This window comes from Ornithodoros turicata, chromosome 4 (genome assembly GCF_037126465.1).
Source record: "Ornithodoros turicata isolate Travis chromosome 4, ASM3712646v1, whole genome shotgun sequence".
NCBI classification, from domain to species: Eukaryota; Metazoa; Arthropoda; class Arachnida; order Ixodida; family Argasidae; genus Ornithodoros; species Ornithodoros turicata.
Genome location: NC_088204.1, coordinates 13957275 through 13972593, shown reverse-complemented (window position 1 = coordinate 13972593; position 15319 = coordinate 13957275). Strand labels below are relative to the sequence as shown.

At 45.8% G+C, this 15319-nt stretch overlaps 2 protein-coding genes across 3 annotated transcripts in view; one reads left to right on the top strand and one right to left on the bottom strand.

Moving 5' to 3' along the window:
• LOC135391123 (ubiquitin carboxyl-terminal hydrolase 24-like) overlaps nucleotides 1–6386 on the top strand; it is a 36686-nt gene extending 30300 nt beyond the window's left edge. For both annotated transcript variants that reach the window (XM_064621222.1, XM_064621221.1), the window contains exons 51-59: nucleotides 799–894; nucleotides 1154–1265; nucleotides 1392–1504; nucleotides 1809–1922; nucleotides 2434–2499; nucleotides 2813–2900; nucleotides 3549–3627; nucleotides 3724–3889; nucleotides 5037–6386. In XM_064621222.1, the coding sequence (XP_064477292.1) occupies nucleotides 799–894; nucleotides 1154–1265; nucleotides 1392–1504; nucleotides 1809–1922; nucleotides 2434–2499; nucleotides 2813–2900; nucleotides 3549–3627; nucleotides 3724–3889; nucleotides 5037–5207 (1005 nt within the window). In that variant the 3' untranslated portion in view covers nucleotides 5208–6386. The remainder of the gene's footprint in view (nucleotides 1–798; nucleotides 895–1153; nucleotides 1266–1391; nucleotides 1505–1808; nucleotides 1923–2433; nucleotides 2500–2812; nucleotides 2901–3548; nucleotides 3628–3723; nucleotides 3890–5036) is intronic.
• Nucleotides 6387–8960: 2574 nt separating this feature from the next.
• LOC135391122 (probable ATP-dependent RNA helicase DDX46) lies at nucleotides 8961–12471 on the bottom strand. Its single transcript, XM_064621219.1, has one exon. The coding sequence runs from the start codon at nucleotides 12247–12249 to the stop codon at nucleotides 9067–9069; it is 3183 nt and encodes a 1060-aa protein (XP_064477289.1). The 5' UTR covers nucleotides 12250–12471; the 3' UTR covers nucleotides 8961–9066.
• Nucleotides 12472–15319: the final 2848 nt, after the last annotated feature.

The window sequence follows — 15319 nt, the reverse complement described above, 5'->3', positions numbered from 1 at the left end:
GAAAAGTCACTACTACGTATATATACGGTAAGCAGTTTAATGTGGGTGAAAACTTTATGTATATTTGCTACACCAAATAAGTTGCACATGGTTGACAAACCTGGGATAGTCTATACCAAGAGAAGGCTTTATTATTAATGTCTTACCAAATTTCACTTGATGTAGCAAGTGTCACAGAAAAATATGTAATATATTTGGTTTTGTGCAGTTATCTAGTTCACATTTCAGTCAAAGCTGTTGGCATTCCTTTGGTTGGCGTGATAGGTGCAAGCTTTTTAAAACTTTTTTTTTACTACTACTTACCATAAGACCACCAATTTACCACTTTTTAAAGTGTTTTGTCAGTGGTAGTAGGAGGAACTATGATACAAAAGACCCTTTCGCTGTAGCGGTTTGCCATTGGCTACTTAAAGGATGCCGAAACTTTGATTTTATAATATGTCAAAGTTAATGCTCTTGTAATGCCTGAGCTCCCCACCAAATAGTTGGTAAATAAGCTGTTATCGTAATAATAATCATGATATGGTGATGATGATTATGATTTTGAAACTGTGTTTGAATGGAGAAGTGTGCAGCTATAATGGTGGATGCCGAAGGCGATTGCTGGGATGCTTGCTCCAGCAGGTGCAGTCAACTTGAATCCATTCAACTTTAACACCCTGCTGGTCCGCACTCCATTGCCATGGCTTTTTTCACAATTTGGTTACCACAGATATATATTCTGTATAGCAGAACCATTGGCATTGTACTGTGCTAGCATTGGTTGTCCTGTCATCGTAGCCCTATGTCCATTTACAGGGTACAAAGGCTTGCAAACATCTGTTCAAACTTGAAGCCTTCAAAAAGCTTCTTGTTTTCCTGGTTGGTCCTCTTGATTCAAGCACAACAGCAGCTGTAAGTTCATTCAGCTTGTTTCAGTGTTAGCTTCCTTTCGATGCTCGTTGCATGCCGCTGCGTGAATTTTCCCATGTGCCAACAAGAAAACATTATATTGTAGGTTGACACATGGTGCCATGATATACCAAACAGTGGATATATACAGAATGTTAGATGCGACTCTTACAAACTGTTATGCGCCTAATCTTTGTGACTATGATTTTATGAGCATACTGATCCGACCCCCCAAAAATCATTATTTCCCATATTCATAAAGGAGAACCTCCCGAGGCGTTGGAACCAGCCCCAAGTGCACGATTTTGACCAGCTTCATGGAATACTGGTCAATCTCATTCTTTCCTGTGACCTGTCACGGTTGCACACCTGTGGTACGTCATTTTTTCTTTTTTTGAGCTGGCACATCATATGTGTCTGCCATTTTGTAACGTCCTTTGCTCGATGCCGGATAACCTTCTGTTAATGCACCTATTAATGACCTTACTTGATGCCGACAGAAGCCCCATTGGCTATGGCCCAGAAGCTGACTCTGGCACCATCGTTGCTCGAGATGCCCGGAGAAGTTGAAGAGGCCCTTTCTGGCCCGTTTGCTCCTGTGTACATACGAGAGGTTACTATCAGCTATTTTGCTCTACCATTTACATTACCATTTACATTACATTACGTTACATTACATTACGTTACATTACATTTACATTACATGACATCTACATTACCGTTACCATTTACATTAGCATGTAGGCATACCATTACACCGAGGCTCTGCTAAGGAAATGGCAGTGGACCCTTGGTACTTTTATATGCAGATTTGATGCCTTTATTCGGTTCACTTGCATATCTGGTGCTCCTTATGCATTGACTACCTGCTACCGTGCATGCCATAGCCATGACATCAGTGATTACTTAAATTTCAGGTGGTGTGCGCCTGCAGAGAAACATCGGGATCCGTTGATGCTCTCGTCAATCTCCTGGTTCAGTGCAGCTTCTGTAGCAAACCTTTCACGTACATGGTTATTCGTCTGGTCATGGTATGGACTGAGCTTCCCTGATCACGATCTTACGGCTAACACCTGCACCCCTTTGAAATATCCATCTCCTCGTGAAAAGAGCGCATCGCAGAACGAGAGGACGTCGTGGCGTACGCTACTCCCCTCACGTGACCAGTAACGTACAGCGGCACGGCTCAAGCACGTATAGACGTCGCGTGAGCCGAGGAGAAAAAAAACAAAGAAACAAGGCACGGAGCCTCCAATACGTCGGCCGTCTGCGGCTGCTTTCTCGGACTGCTTTGTTTTTTGTTGTAAATTTGATTGCACATCTGTAACATGCCGCAGAGCGAAAATATTTTGCATGGTGACTCCTGGTGGACAGCTTGACAGACGAGGCAAGATTTCGAGCGACGTTAAATGTCACCTCATTGCTCCACGGTTCTACTTTGTTCACGTGCTCATTGCTGCAGCATCAACAACCAAACTGTTTGCAGACCGTTCCAGTGCTAAGAATGCAGAGGTGCGAGTTCACTTCCTGTTTTGTTTACAGGAGCAGTACGCTTCAGTCCCTTCAAACGAGCTGAAGAATCTCTCTGGTCTTCTGCTCGAATTACTGGTACGTTCAGACGGCAGCGAGGGCTTTGTCTGTTTTTGACGTGGAATTTACGTACTTCTGATCATTTCTTTGGCCGATACTTAAGAAATATCGTGTATGGTTTTGGTGTATGGTTAAACTAACAAAATCAACGTAGTTAAGTTAGTTCTAGTTGGTAGTTAATCAATAAAATAAGATAATTGAGTTCAATTAGAAATCACCAAAGTAAAGTCTAACGCCAGGAGAGCCCCCTTTGGTTGCTCCCTGCTTGTGCCATATTTAATGAGATAGGGCTTTGTTACATTGTGACTCTCAGCTCATCTGTTATGTTTAGAAGTTGGACGATCCCATCCAGTACATGAGACTCCAGCTTGTCATTGACGGGCCTCAGGAGGAAAAGCCAGAGTTTTTAGGCATCCTTGGTAAGTCTCACGCTGAATCAGATTGATTCAGATGCTGATTCATGCTGCCAAAACATTTTCGATTTTACATTTGAAAACAAACGATTGTGAAAACATGTGGTATCTAACACATTCAAGATGCAGTCCTACAATGTAATTTCTTGGCATGTATTCTTCTTCTAGTATTATGTTCTCTTTCACTTAGCCAAATGGGATCACGTATTGAAGGGAATATATCAGCGTTTTGGAGACCTTGCACATTCTTCAAATTGTGCACACTGCTATTTTTGGCAGTAGACCACCATAGTAATGCGAATTGCACACTCAAAAGCATATATTTATACTCGCGGCATATGAGCTGACTCCGTCTTGCTGACCTTGGTATTGCCCTTGAAATGGCTTCATCTAAGAGGCAGAAAACAGTCTGCTCCTTGTCAGTTTGGTGTGGTTTTTACATTAACGTTATAACACAAGTGCATAAATAACGCACAATTCATACCTCTCAAATTTTGCAAAGACATTTAATCTGAAGATGCCACACCCTGCATACATGCAGTAAGTCCAGCAATGACAGAAGTAAAACAGTTTGGACCACATTTGAGAACTGACCTTATACGAAGTGCTCTTGATGAAGAATATGTATAAACTTTTCTACACTCCTCAAACCAGCCATCGTGAAGGCAAACCAAGAAAATGACAGCAGGCGGTCTTACCAGGGTGTCAAGTTCCTCGTCAGCATGGCTCACAAGTATGTTGCAGCGACACCCGAATTTCCTGCCGTGCTTTTATATTGTGCTAACGTCTTCAGGGTCAAATTAATTGACTAAACGTCATCCCCTTTAAGGTACCCCCATGCAAAGGATTACCTCTTGCAAGTACCTCGGACGTGGCAATGGTCAGTGAACTGGCTGAAGAGCACAATGTCTGCTGAGTACAGTAATCAGTGGAGCAATACAACATCAAATGAAGATTCCAACACGAAAACGTTCCAGCGAACTGTCAGTGCTCAGGTAATGGCAGAGTATAGTCTCGTGGCTTTGAGAGAAACGTCCGAATGATCATCGTGGAGTACCGTTTGGTGGATGTACGTGCAACAAAATGCAGAGTTTTTTATTTTATTTTATTTTTTATTCGATGCAGGTTTTCTGGAAAATGTGAGATAGCAGAATTGGAGCCAGTCATTATCGAAGAGACCAAAATTCTGAGATGAGCACATACTTTGGAGATATCCATCAATGCTATGCAAATAAGCCGAAACTGAAACAAGTGTGTCGCGAAGGCAGGAAGAATAATGGCCATTCTACGTTGGAGGGCCACGTGCATTGAAGTGGTAGAGCTGATTGGAGTAGGCACTTATTTGTTGGCCAGATAAGCCACTTTGTGGACCAGATGAGCCATCAACGCTGAGGATCATGTCCTTCTTGTGCTCTTGATGTGCTTGGTTTCGGTTTTGGCCCACTTGTAGAGCAAATTTTGGTGATGGGTATCTCAAAGTACATGCTCATGTTAAGATTTAAAATAAATAAATAAATAAGATAAAGGAGAGAGTGGCTATAAATAATGACTGGCTACAACTCTTCTGTATCGCATTTTCCCAAACACTCGTAACTAAAAAGTTACTTGGTGAATTTTAGCTAATTAGTCATCTAGTAAGTTATATAATCAGCTCGAAAGGATATATGGCTGCATATAATCAGAGCCTGAAGTTTTATGGTTTAACCCGTTTCTACCCCGAATTTGCACCCCGAACTGAAGGTTGCCTCTTTAGGGTGAAACCTGATTTTTACCTGGCAAATTGCCCACACTGAAATGTCTGTAGGAATGCACAATAGTTTGTTTGACAGCAAACTCAGACTCAAAAGTGCAGTTACATCACTGTTTGCACCAAACCAGTACAGTTCGTACGACTAATAGAGCCCGATTTCTCCCCAAATTTAGCATATAGAAGTTTTTCCACCTGAATTCGCACGAATTTAGAGCACATTTTGATTTCCCCGATTTTTACCCTCCGAACTGGGAAAAAAATATCTCCTGAAAACTTCAGGCTGTACATATAACACACCCGCAAAAGCGGCATCTCTCATCGCTTTTTGTAAGAAATTTGTGTTTAATAAAAAAAAAAGACACCCTGTATAGCACATGTATTGTCTCACGCAGGACACACTGGCAGAGGCTACAGCTTTGCTAACTGAATTGTCATCTCCCGAAGCGGGCGACTACGGAATGGAAACGGATCAGGATGACCCCAGTATGGATGAGGACTCTCAGTTGCAGCGGTCTCGGCTGGGCAGCGACTACCTAGATTGCGGTCAGACTCAGAAAGAGTGAATGCGCCGAGTCAATACAAAGGCGTAAAGTGGTCAGTAAAAATGAACAGAAAGGGTGTCTTGCTCATCATCGCAATTCTTGGAACTTCCCCGTATGACAAAATCGTGATTGTGTTGGTGAGTGAGCAGCTAGGGCGAAAGGAAGGAGTACCGATTTGGTGCGTGCGAGGTGTGATGCGGTATTTTTGTCATTACTTTTTATGGAACAAACGAAATTACTTTTTTGACAGGGATGCAGTGGTTGGACACTGGGCTCGTAATGTGCTCAAGACTGTGATGTTGGTTACTTGCGGTCAGTATTGTTTCATGACTGTGCGTGCTTCGCGGGAAGCGACGGGGGTAGTGTATAGAGTGCTCACTAAATCCCTGTGGATAACTGTTAAAAGTACACTACATTAGTGTTACGGAGCACAGGTGAGATTAGGCTGCTTTTAATTTTGGCAGTTGAACAATCGTACCGCAGAGGCTCAAACATGAAGATTTGCTGGTTTTGGGTGCTAGTCAAGACACACGACATACTTTCACATGCCACGTGTTTATGCACTTGTTGCACACGTACACACTGATAGATGATACAACACACAGGCCTTCCAGCTAAATGGAGGATTGAGAATATGTTTTAGAAAAATGTTACATTTTTTTAAAAATATGCAGTTTCTTCTGCAGTCAGTCTTCTTCGTGTATCAAGTGCCAATCCATAAGAAAAAGCTGGCTGGCCTGACAGAACCCTATAGTTTAGATGTATTCATTTTTCATGACGTAAGTGTTTTTCTATTTCGTATCATCTGTTTAAGAAGGGCATTTGTCATCACTCTCTCGTGGAAACGTGCCAAGCCTTGGACCACCTCTACCTGATTGTGTGTGAATGTGACTCATATTTAAGATACATTTCTAGCTTTACGGTGACCGAGCATACTGCCATTTTTGCCAATTATAGGTTCGCAAAATATCTACAAGTGCCTTCTTCTGCAGTCTTTATTGAGATGAGCGTACTGTATTGTTAGAGCTGATCAAGTATTTTGGGCAGATTTGCTTGGAATTTCTTTAGGACAAAGTGTCTTGCTATTGAGCCTTTTTTGCGTGGTCGTTTGTCATTGTCACGTGAAACATACTAGACCGAAATTTTCCTCATAGTGCTATAAAATTGAGCAGAGAATGAATAAAGCTGTACATATTTTGAGACATTTTACCACTGTATGTTACTAAACTGTGTCTGCCTTCTATAGCCCACTGTGTTTTGGACTTTTATGCTTTTTCCAGATGGGCGCGAGAGGCAAAGCTGCGTGCGAAGTAATTCGTGTTCACCTAAGCCAGTACAAGTGCATACTAGAGCATTGCAGGTACTAGGTCAACTTCCCTAGTTCACTCACATACACTTTGAAAGAGTGGAAGGTTTCTAGAGGTTGTGCAGATCAGGGGCTTTGCACACACACTACGGGTCAGCTGTGCTCATTGTTCCTGTGCTAGAGCTCTTATAATTTATTGCACAACAAGCTGCAGCCAAAAACGAAATTTTATGGTGGAGCATTTCACTAATCCTTAAACCTTGAAATAGAGCTCTGCACGGGCCCCAGACCCGAGCATCATATTTGCACTGTGCCCCGGGCCTGGGCCAGGCCGACAAAATATGCCAAGCCCACTAGGGCTGGGCCCGTGCCAACAAACACATATCCGTGAGCCCGGCCGGGCCATGCAACTAATTCTGTACAATGCAGGACTATTATGAAATTAAAAGCGCTAAATTTCATGGCCCACCAACAGTCCCAATTAGACGTTACAGCAGTGCAAAGGGCCAGGCTGGCCGAAAAACCCGAGCTGAAATCTGGCCTCAAAGGCGTTTTGACTGTGGGCTCAGGCCTCAGTCAGGCCGAGCTTTTGTGAGCCATTCTTCAGCAGCATTCAGTCCTTAACATATGGTTTGAAAACAAAGTACTGACTCAAAATCTACATTGCAAGCTATTGAAAAGTCTGGCATACGAAGCTCAACTGTACTCCTAGTGATGGATGTGTTAATTACTTACGACCTTGTCTACAAAGCAGAGCACAGGCTGGTTCTCCAGTGGGTTTCAGCCCATTGTGGTGTCGTGGGGAATGAACAGGCCGACAGCGCCGCTGAAGCAGCTCTCTCATCTCGGAGACGGACGAGTGGTGTGCTGCTGAGAGGAGGCCGGCGTTCCATACTTCGACACCCCGTTACTCCCCTGGCTTCCCGCGAATGGACAACTGACATTCTTCCCTCATCTATGCTGAGAAGAGTTGATTCAACGTTCGCCTTCCGCATGCCATGAAACGCCTCTCGTCAAGATGCTGCATTAGTTCATCGAATGAGAGTCGATGTGTCATTTACAGATCAGTGGCTTTACCGCTTGAGACAAGTTGGCTATCCCAGATGCTGTCACTGCAGTGCTCTAGAAGATCTAGAGCACATTCTTCATTGCCCACACTACCAACCTTCCCGAACCGCACTCTCTAGACCTCTTAATCAGCTGGACCCTCTCTCTCTCAAAAATGCTTGGTCCCTGGCCAAATCCAGCCCACCAATGCTCTTCCCTCAAAGCTCTTTTGACCTTTTTGGACACCATAGGATTTCCATCCTTATTGTGAAGGGGCTCATTATTTCATTCCCCACATCACCACCAGCAATGCAGTAGAGTATTGCCCCTGGCGATGAAACGCCCACGTGTTGCTACGAATCCTCACCAAAAGCTGTGCTTGCGCGTTCCAAGTATGTGTGGGTTATGCTGTTTGCTGTGCACGGTGTCTGCCGCATTGCAACTGCGAGCCGGGCCTCCGCCAGGCATTTCGGCAGCCGGGTCGGGTAAGCCTCCATGGCTCCAGGTATGGCTCCCGGTAAATGCAGGCCTGTGCAGTGCTCTATTCGCCGTTCTATGTGGAGGACTATTAGTTCATATGATCACATGCTTGTGTCATTCCTGTGCATATATTTGCAAAAACAAACAAAGGATGCACTATGAGTATGGTTTGACCCTCTAGAACAGTGTTTCTCAAACTGCGGGTCATGACCCCCAAATGGGTCATGAGCCTTTTTCTGGGGGTCATCGAGGGTCCAAGCAGACGTGCAATATGCCTTGAGGCACACAGATCAACATATTGATTTTCTTGTATCAAGAAAGCAAATACATCCGTCTCATTAAAATACACGATTAAATCAATCCTTGTTAAAAACATTATTGTGCATTTTTGGTAGCTCTCTCTGTGGTTCATGTCTGTTAAATAAATTACAATGTAAATATATCTGCCTCATTGAAAAAATTTTTGGAAGGCTCATAAAGGTCAAGGTTTCATTGTAAGTTTGGTACTACTCAAAGGGGTCACGTACTGGAAAAGTTTGAGAAACACTGCTCTGGAACCTTCTCAAAGCCATTTCGCACTGCTCATGACTCGACACATCTTTCACAATCAGGCTCACAAAGCTTGGTGAGAAGGGTAGCGATTGGTCCTCGAAACATCCTCTACCTCCACAAAAGCTTGTAGCGTAACAATAATGCGCTTGCGCGCATTAAACTGTCAGTTGTAGTACGTTCACTTATCAATTTATTACTAAATTTGCTTGGTTGGCGCTAGAAAGGCGTGCGTCACAACTGGAGATGCCAGGGTGGGCCGCATAGAAATGGGAAAGTCCGGGCCATTTTTCTACGTCCTCGGGGCCGGGTCGGGCCCGGAAAAGTCTACCCGTGCAGAGCTCTACCTCGAAACACGAGGCTTTATCTATGAGGCATAACAGTGAAACTGCTGTATGTATCGTGCAAGGATGCACCACCCCTCTTTATTTTGCATCAAATATACACTCGAAAACGACCCAAAGTCCTATCACGTGTACGAGCTCACTGGTGCGCAGATCAGAGCACTTTATATCGTCCTCTGTTGATAGGTTGGTAAGAATGTTGTAACTTGACAAGCTCTTCCTTTATAAGTCGTATGATTTCTGCTCTTGCTTTGCTAACAGCGAGCTCGTTTGTGCTTTCAATTGCGAGGTACAGCTTTCGATCTCCTGCCTTCGGTTCTTTCCCTGACGGGTAGTATGTGCCGCGTACCGTAATACCCGCCTCGGAGTATTCGCTGATCTGAGCCATGGCTTCCTTCGAGGTCACCTTCCACCTTGCCTGCTGCGGGAAATCGTTGATCTCCAGTTCTTCCTCAAACTTCTGAAAAGCTTCTGGACGTGGCATGTCCTCTTTTTCGTCGTCAAGCTTCGGCTGGTAGTTAAGCTTGGTGTTCAGCTTTTCAGCGCGCTGCTCCGCGAGCGTCTTTGCAGAGATTATCTGCACGGGAGGCTCCGGTTGGTACTGGCCTTTAAGAAGTGCCTCCGTTGATAGCTGCGTTGACGGCTGAATGTCAGGTCCAACTTGTGTGGACGGTGTGCTGAAGGTTCGCGTCATGTTGATCCTGCACGCTAGCATACGGGCCATTTCCAGCTTTTCGGACACCGAAGTTCCGGATGCCTGGATGCCCTGCACTGTTCCCATGGCACCGGCTACAGGAGTTCCTGACGTAGTCCTGGGCACCCCAATCTGACCCGGGGCGCTCGGAACTGCTCCTGGAGCTAGGACTGCTATAGCAGACGGGTTTATGTCTTTCACCCGCTTCTTCGGGGCAAGCATATTTTCGATCTCGCGGTCGATGTCGGCTTCTGCATCTTCTTCGTCCGAGTCCTGCAGGCCGAGCGCCGCTTTCTGGAACTTTTTACGCTCTGATCTGAGGTTAGCCTCGGCCTCATCGAACTTGAAGCCCTTGCCAGTGAAGCCACTGCTACTTCTCACCTTCTTCCCTTCAGACTCCTGTTGTGCCTTGTAGTCATCGAACAATTTCTGGAGCTCCGGTGGAATCGGGTTGCCGCTCAGTTCGAGAGCCTTGATGACGTCTGGAGAATACCGTCCCTGCTCCTCCGTGATGAAGGTGTAAGCGTACCCCTTACTGCCAGCACGCCCCGTGCGACCGACTCTGTGTACATAGTCCTCGTAGTGGTTCGGACAGTCGTAGTTGATAACCAAAATGACGTGTCTCACGTCGAGACCACGTGCAGCTACAGAGGTTGCGATCAGGACACCAACTTTTCCCGCTTTGAAGTCGCAGATTGTGGAGTCGCGGTCAAACTGGTCGATGCCACCGTGGAGAGCCATAGCATTGTACGAAGCACGCATAAGGTCCTTAAGAAGAACATCTGCGTGTTCCTGTTTGTCGACGAACACGATGGCACTTCCCTGCTCTTGGTAGTTCCCGAGAAGCTCGAGGAGTTTAAAGAATTTTTCTTCGTCCTTGAGGAGAACAATGTTTTGTTCGATGTCTTTGCAGACGACGCTACGTCCTCCGACGAGGATTTCGATGGGCTTCATGAGGACTCGACGAGCCAATGCCTCCATTTGCCGTGGGAAAGTGGCGGAGAACATGACTGTCTGACGATCTGGACGCACAGCGTCTACGATTCTCATGACCTGTGGTTCGAAGCCCATGTCAAACATGCGATCGGCTTCGTCAAGGACCACGTACGTGGTACGACGAAAGTTAGTGACTCTTCCGTTGTTTGCGGCGAGCATGTCAATCATGCGTCCAGGAGTGCAGACGATGATTTCTGCTCCACGTTTCAGCTCTGCAATCTGCTCTGAAATGCCGGTGCCGCCATAGACGCAGACCACACGCAGTGAGAGCGACTTTGTGAACTTCTTGCACTCTTTGGTGATCTGCATGGCGAGCTCACGTGTTGGGGTCATGATGACACCTATTGGGCCGTCATCGTCCTCGAGCGGTGGCTGGTCCAGGATGTGTCGGAACATTGGAAGCAGAAAAGCTAGAGTTTTTCCTGAACCGGTTTTGGCAATACCAATAATGTCTCTCCCAGACATGACGGCAGGAATCGCCTGCATCTGGATTGGGGTCGGCTTTTCGTAACCGTGCTTTTTGAGCAGTTCGAGAACTTTCTTACTGACTCCGCATTGAGCCCAATTTTTTATTGGCTTTGGGCAACCCTTTCCCTTCACCTTAATACCTTCAAGCTCAGCACGCAGCGTTTCAACTTCTCCGGCTGTCATCTTGGCAAGCTCAGGCACTTCGACGTAGAAGTCTTTGCGGAAAGGAGCGTACGAAATGTCTTCTATGGAAACTGTTGCTGGTTTCTTGGCCTTGTTTGACTGCAGACTTGACATGGCAGACTGGAGATCGTCCTTCTCTTCTTCCGACGAATATTCCAGAGCATCTACATTCTGTTCCATAAGCTCTCCTTTCTTTTTGTTGTCTTTCTTTTTTGCTACACCCATAACCACTGTCACCTTACTAGATTTTTCATTGCTTTCCATACCATCGCTCTTGAACGCCTTAGTTTTAAGTTGTTTAACCTCTTTCTGAATGTCCATCATGTAGGCATCCAGTGGGTCGACCTCGTCCTCAGCCTCAGGTTCTACCTTGACTTCGGGTTCTTCCTTTGGTTGTGGCGGACCCGATTCTTCATCGTCGTCATCTTCTAAGCTCCACTTTTTGGTGGGTACCGGTAGTATCACATTCATGCTACTTCCTTCTGCCTTCTTGCGCTCCAATCTCCACTTTTCGATCCGCTCTCTTCTACGCTGCATCTCCAGATCAAGCTGTTGCTGGCGGCTGTCCTTGTCCAAGGAGTTGTCGAGTGCCTTACTTTCTTCTTCAACCTTATTCGCTGGCTCATTTTTCTCCTCCACCTTCTCTTTGTTTTCCTTATCTCTACTTTTTGATCGTCGGTCACGGCTTCGAGACCTGCGGTCCCGTGATCTAGATCTGCGGTCCCGCGACCTGGATCTGCGATCACGTGACCGCGATCTGCGCCTTGGGGTGCGTGAGCGAGACCTTCTCCCGCGACTTCTAGACCTTCGGTACCGTTCCCTCGATCGGCTACGTCTGCGGTCCCTCGATCTAGATCGACGGTACCTATCGACACTTCTTCGGTCCCTGCGGTCTCTGCTCCTTGACCGATTCCTTCTACGCTTGTCTCTTTCGGGTGAACTTGAAGGGCTTCGTGAAAGCGACCGTTTCCGGTACCTGTCTCGGTCACGGCCCATGGTAACGCGTTGTTTACTGTTTACACGCAGGACTCTGCCGAGATGCACAGAAGTCAATATCGCAGAAACTTGCTCACAAAGTAGTTACGGAGGCTATATGGAACACATATCGTCGGGAAATTGTCTATTTCGCTCTTAACCTTTGTCACGAAAATACACTCACATTAACGCCAGTTTACAAAACTACGATGATAGGCGCCATATTGTTTCTGCGGGACTCTGCTTCGTAACGTGAAGATACCTCCCATCAACATTGTTACATTACTGTAAATATTTGTTGATTTTTATTATTTCATACGTTTATTTACCATTGGCACTTGAGTTCACTGAATCTGTTTCCACAAGACGTGGTGACGTCATACCAGGCATACGGTGCAGTGGCGCCTTTTTCGAATAACCGTGCGAAATGCTGGATTCTGGTACCCATATGGTAGCCCATTATTGGGGCTTTTTTTTATCGCATGAAAATATGTGTTACAGCTGTGTAGGGGACATGATCATGAAGAACGTCGCTGTCCGCCGTTGACTGGCCCAGTCACGACACGCGGCATGCTCGGCAATCCGATTGCTCACGTCTGCCAGCTGACAAATTGTACATTGGTTTATCACGCAAGATTAGATCGTATTTTGGTTATTGTCACCATATGTACAAGGGGTTGACTTGTCTTCTTTCATCCCGCTCCCCCCCCCCCCCCATTCCCTTCCCCTCTCTAACATTCTTTATTTACTGATCTGATCCAATCTGTCACTGGGCTGGGCCGGCGAAAGCGGGAGCGTATCACTTAGGATTATTATTTTTTCGTGCGTTTATGCGTACTTCTAGGAATATTATTTCACAATTAAGGAGCATCGTGTAACATGGAGTAGAAGAACACAATTTTATTACGTATATTGCCGATCGCAAAACCGCTTGCAGTTACCGGAAACGAAAGTGAAACGGAAATGACTGTAGTGGCGGCAGAAGATAAACGGAAATAGAAATTTGTGACAGAGACGACGACCGAAAACCACCCGTCACCTTTCCATGGCTAGAGGTGCCCGGCTCTCTCCACAAGTTGTTTTTCACAACCAAACAATAACATTATTATCTAGTGCTTACCTAGTTAACGTTGTTGTCTACGTTTCTCCATGTTGCGCAACGAAAGTAGTACTTACGTCTATTAAAATTCTGTTGCACTTATTTGAAACGAACAGCATATAGTCCACATGTCCCAGAGACAAAAACTCTGCTTCTTATCTACCTTGATGAATAAAAAGTCAGAACAAGCAACGTGAACGAAGCGTGTTCCTGAAAGGCTGCTGCACACAGAGGACAGCATTTATACAAATGGAACGGTAGCAATAAGACTCTCACTGTCTACGTGTTGTCCGAAATATGGCTGCCACCAAACTATCAAGGAAGAAAAGCAGCAGCATTTTCTTTTCTTTTTCTTTTTTCAGTCCATTCCCAGATTTTCCAACTAGTATGGCCTCGGGGCTGATGAAGCCAATTTCGTTCCATTCCGAGAAAAATAATCCCCCGAGGAAGCCTCCCCCCCCCCTCTTGAAAAAAAAAAAAAAAAGAAGAGAGAGAGAGAGAAAGTGACAAACAGCTACTGGGTACTGGTCCCCTTTTTGGTAAAAACAAATTGCCTCTGCAGCGCGACGATAAGTCGCGGGTTCGCGCTGTGTCAGAGGGATCATTTTCGGCGGGACAATTCTTCGGTGACATTAAATATAGGCCTTACACGCGTCGCGATCTGTTTGTTGAACTGCTCCGATAGGCGTTGATTTACAACGCTGGACTTCCTTCTATATTGGCTCGTTTTAGTTCCTGAGCCAAAAGCGGAACTCGGTTCCTTTTACTAGAACTTGTTCGATCACCGGGGCTGAAAGTGGTGGGACAGATAGTCATATAAAAGCGCGAGAAATAGCCATTGCGTGCGCGTGAAATAGCGTTGCCGCCACTGCGCATGCCCAGAACGTAAACTCAGCTTTTGCGTTATTGCGCGAGCTCGCTATTTGTTGGAAATTGCGGGGCCACGCAAAGCTGGTTTTGCGGCTCTGCGTTGCTCTCGCGGCCGAAGAGAGACTGCGTGAGCATTCCGTCGTCTGCAAAACGTCGCAAAGTAATTCACAAGAAAACCGTCGTTAGTTGTCTTGCGATAGCATATATAGTTTTATTATGGAACAACAAAGCCTGCTTAGAAAAAGTGATTCCTCTGTGTTTTTGATTTTCTATTCCTTTTTTTTTTAAGTCTTCATTTCTAGTCGTAACAGCGCTGCAAGCGGCGAACGCAAGCCAGCAGCTCTGACATAGCGTTTACGTTTCCAACGAATGGTATTCTGAAACTCCCTAAAGGGAGGTAAACCTGGCATAAGCGTGAAGTGATGCCGCGTTAACTGCAACGGTGTTGGTCAACGACATCATCTTTACTGCACGTTTCGTCCGGAGATAACTTTACAAGTATCGCGAAAATTTACCGTTTTACAGGGGGCATTCCAATGAAAAGCTGCCGAGGGATGCTAGCATGTTCCCTGTGGTGGGTAATACGCTCTGCAAGTAACCGAGCGTTCTGCGCATATCTCCTCTCCCGGTTACTTCACTCGGGAAGCCCCATTGGCTACGGCGGCACCCTCCTTCTTCCCTCTCACTGCCTCCTATCATTCGCAGGGACGCACTTGCACAGCGTATTGCATGGGACTAACCGAAAATCCCAGATGGATTGCACAACCCTCTCCTCCTGTACCCGCATCGTGTTTCCTCCTTTCACAATTTTTTCCCCTATCTTCCTAGTGCATTGATACTCCAAAATCGAGTCGGCAGTCCGCTTTCCCCCCACACATGACCTCTATGTTACAGATAAGATTATGTACACGCACTTTTATCATGGTTGGCTCAGGTAGCGCTGCTTCGCCGAACGCCCGAAGGGGTTTGTCATGTCTAGCGTTCCCTCTCCACATTCTTCTGTCTATCAGTTAAGAAGCCTTTGTTAGACATAACGCAAAAAATGCGGACAACTTTCTGAGCATAACAACAAGGAATTGGGCTAATTGGTACGAGCTCATACTTCAAACTGAAGCGCCAACG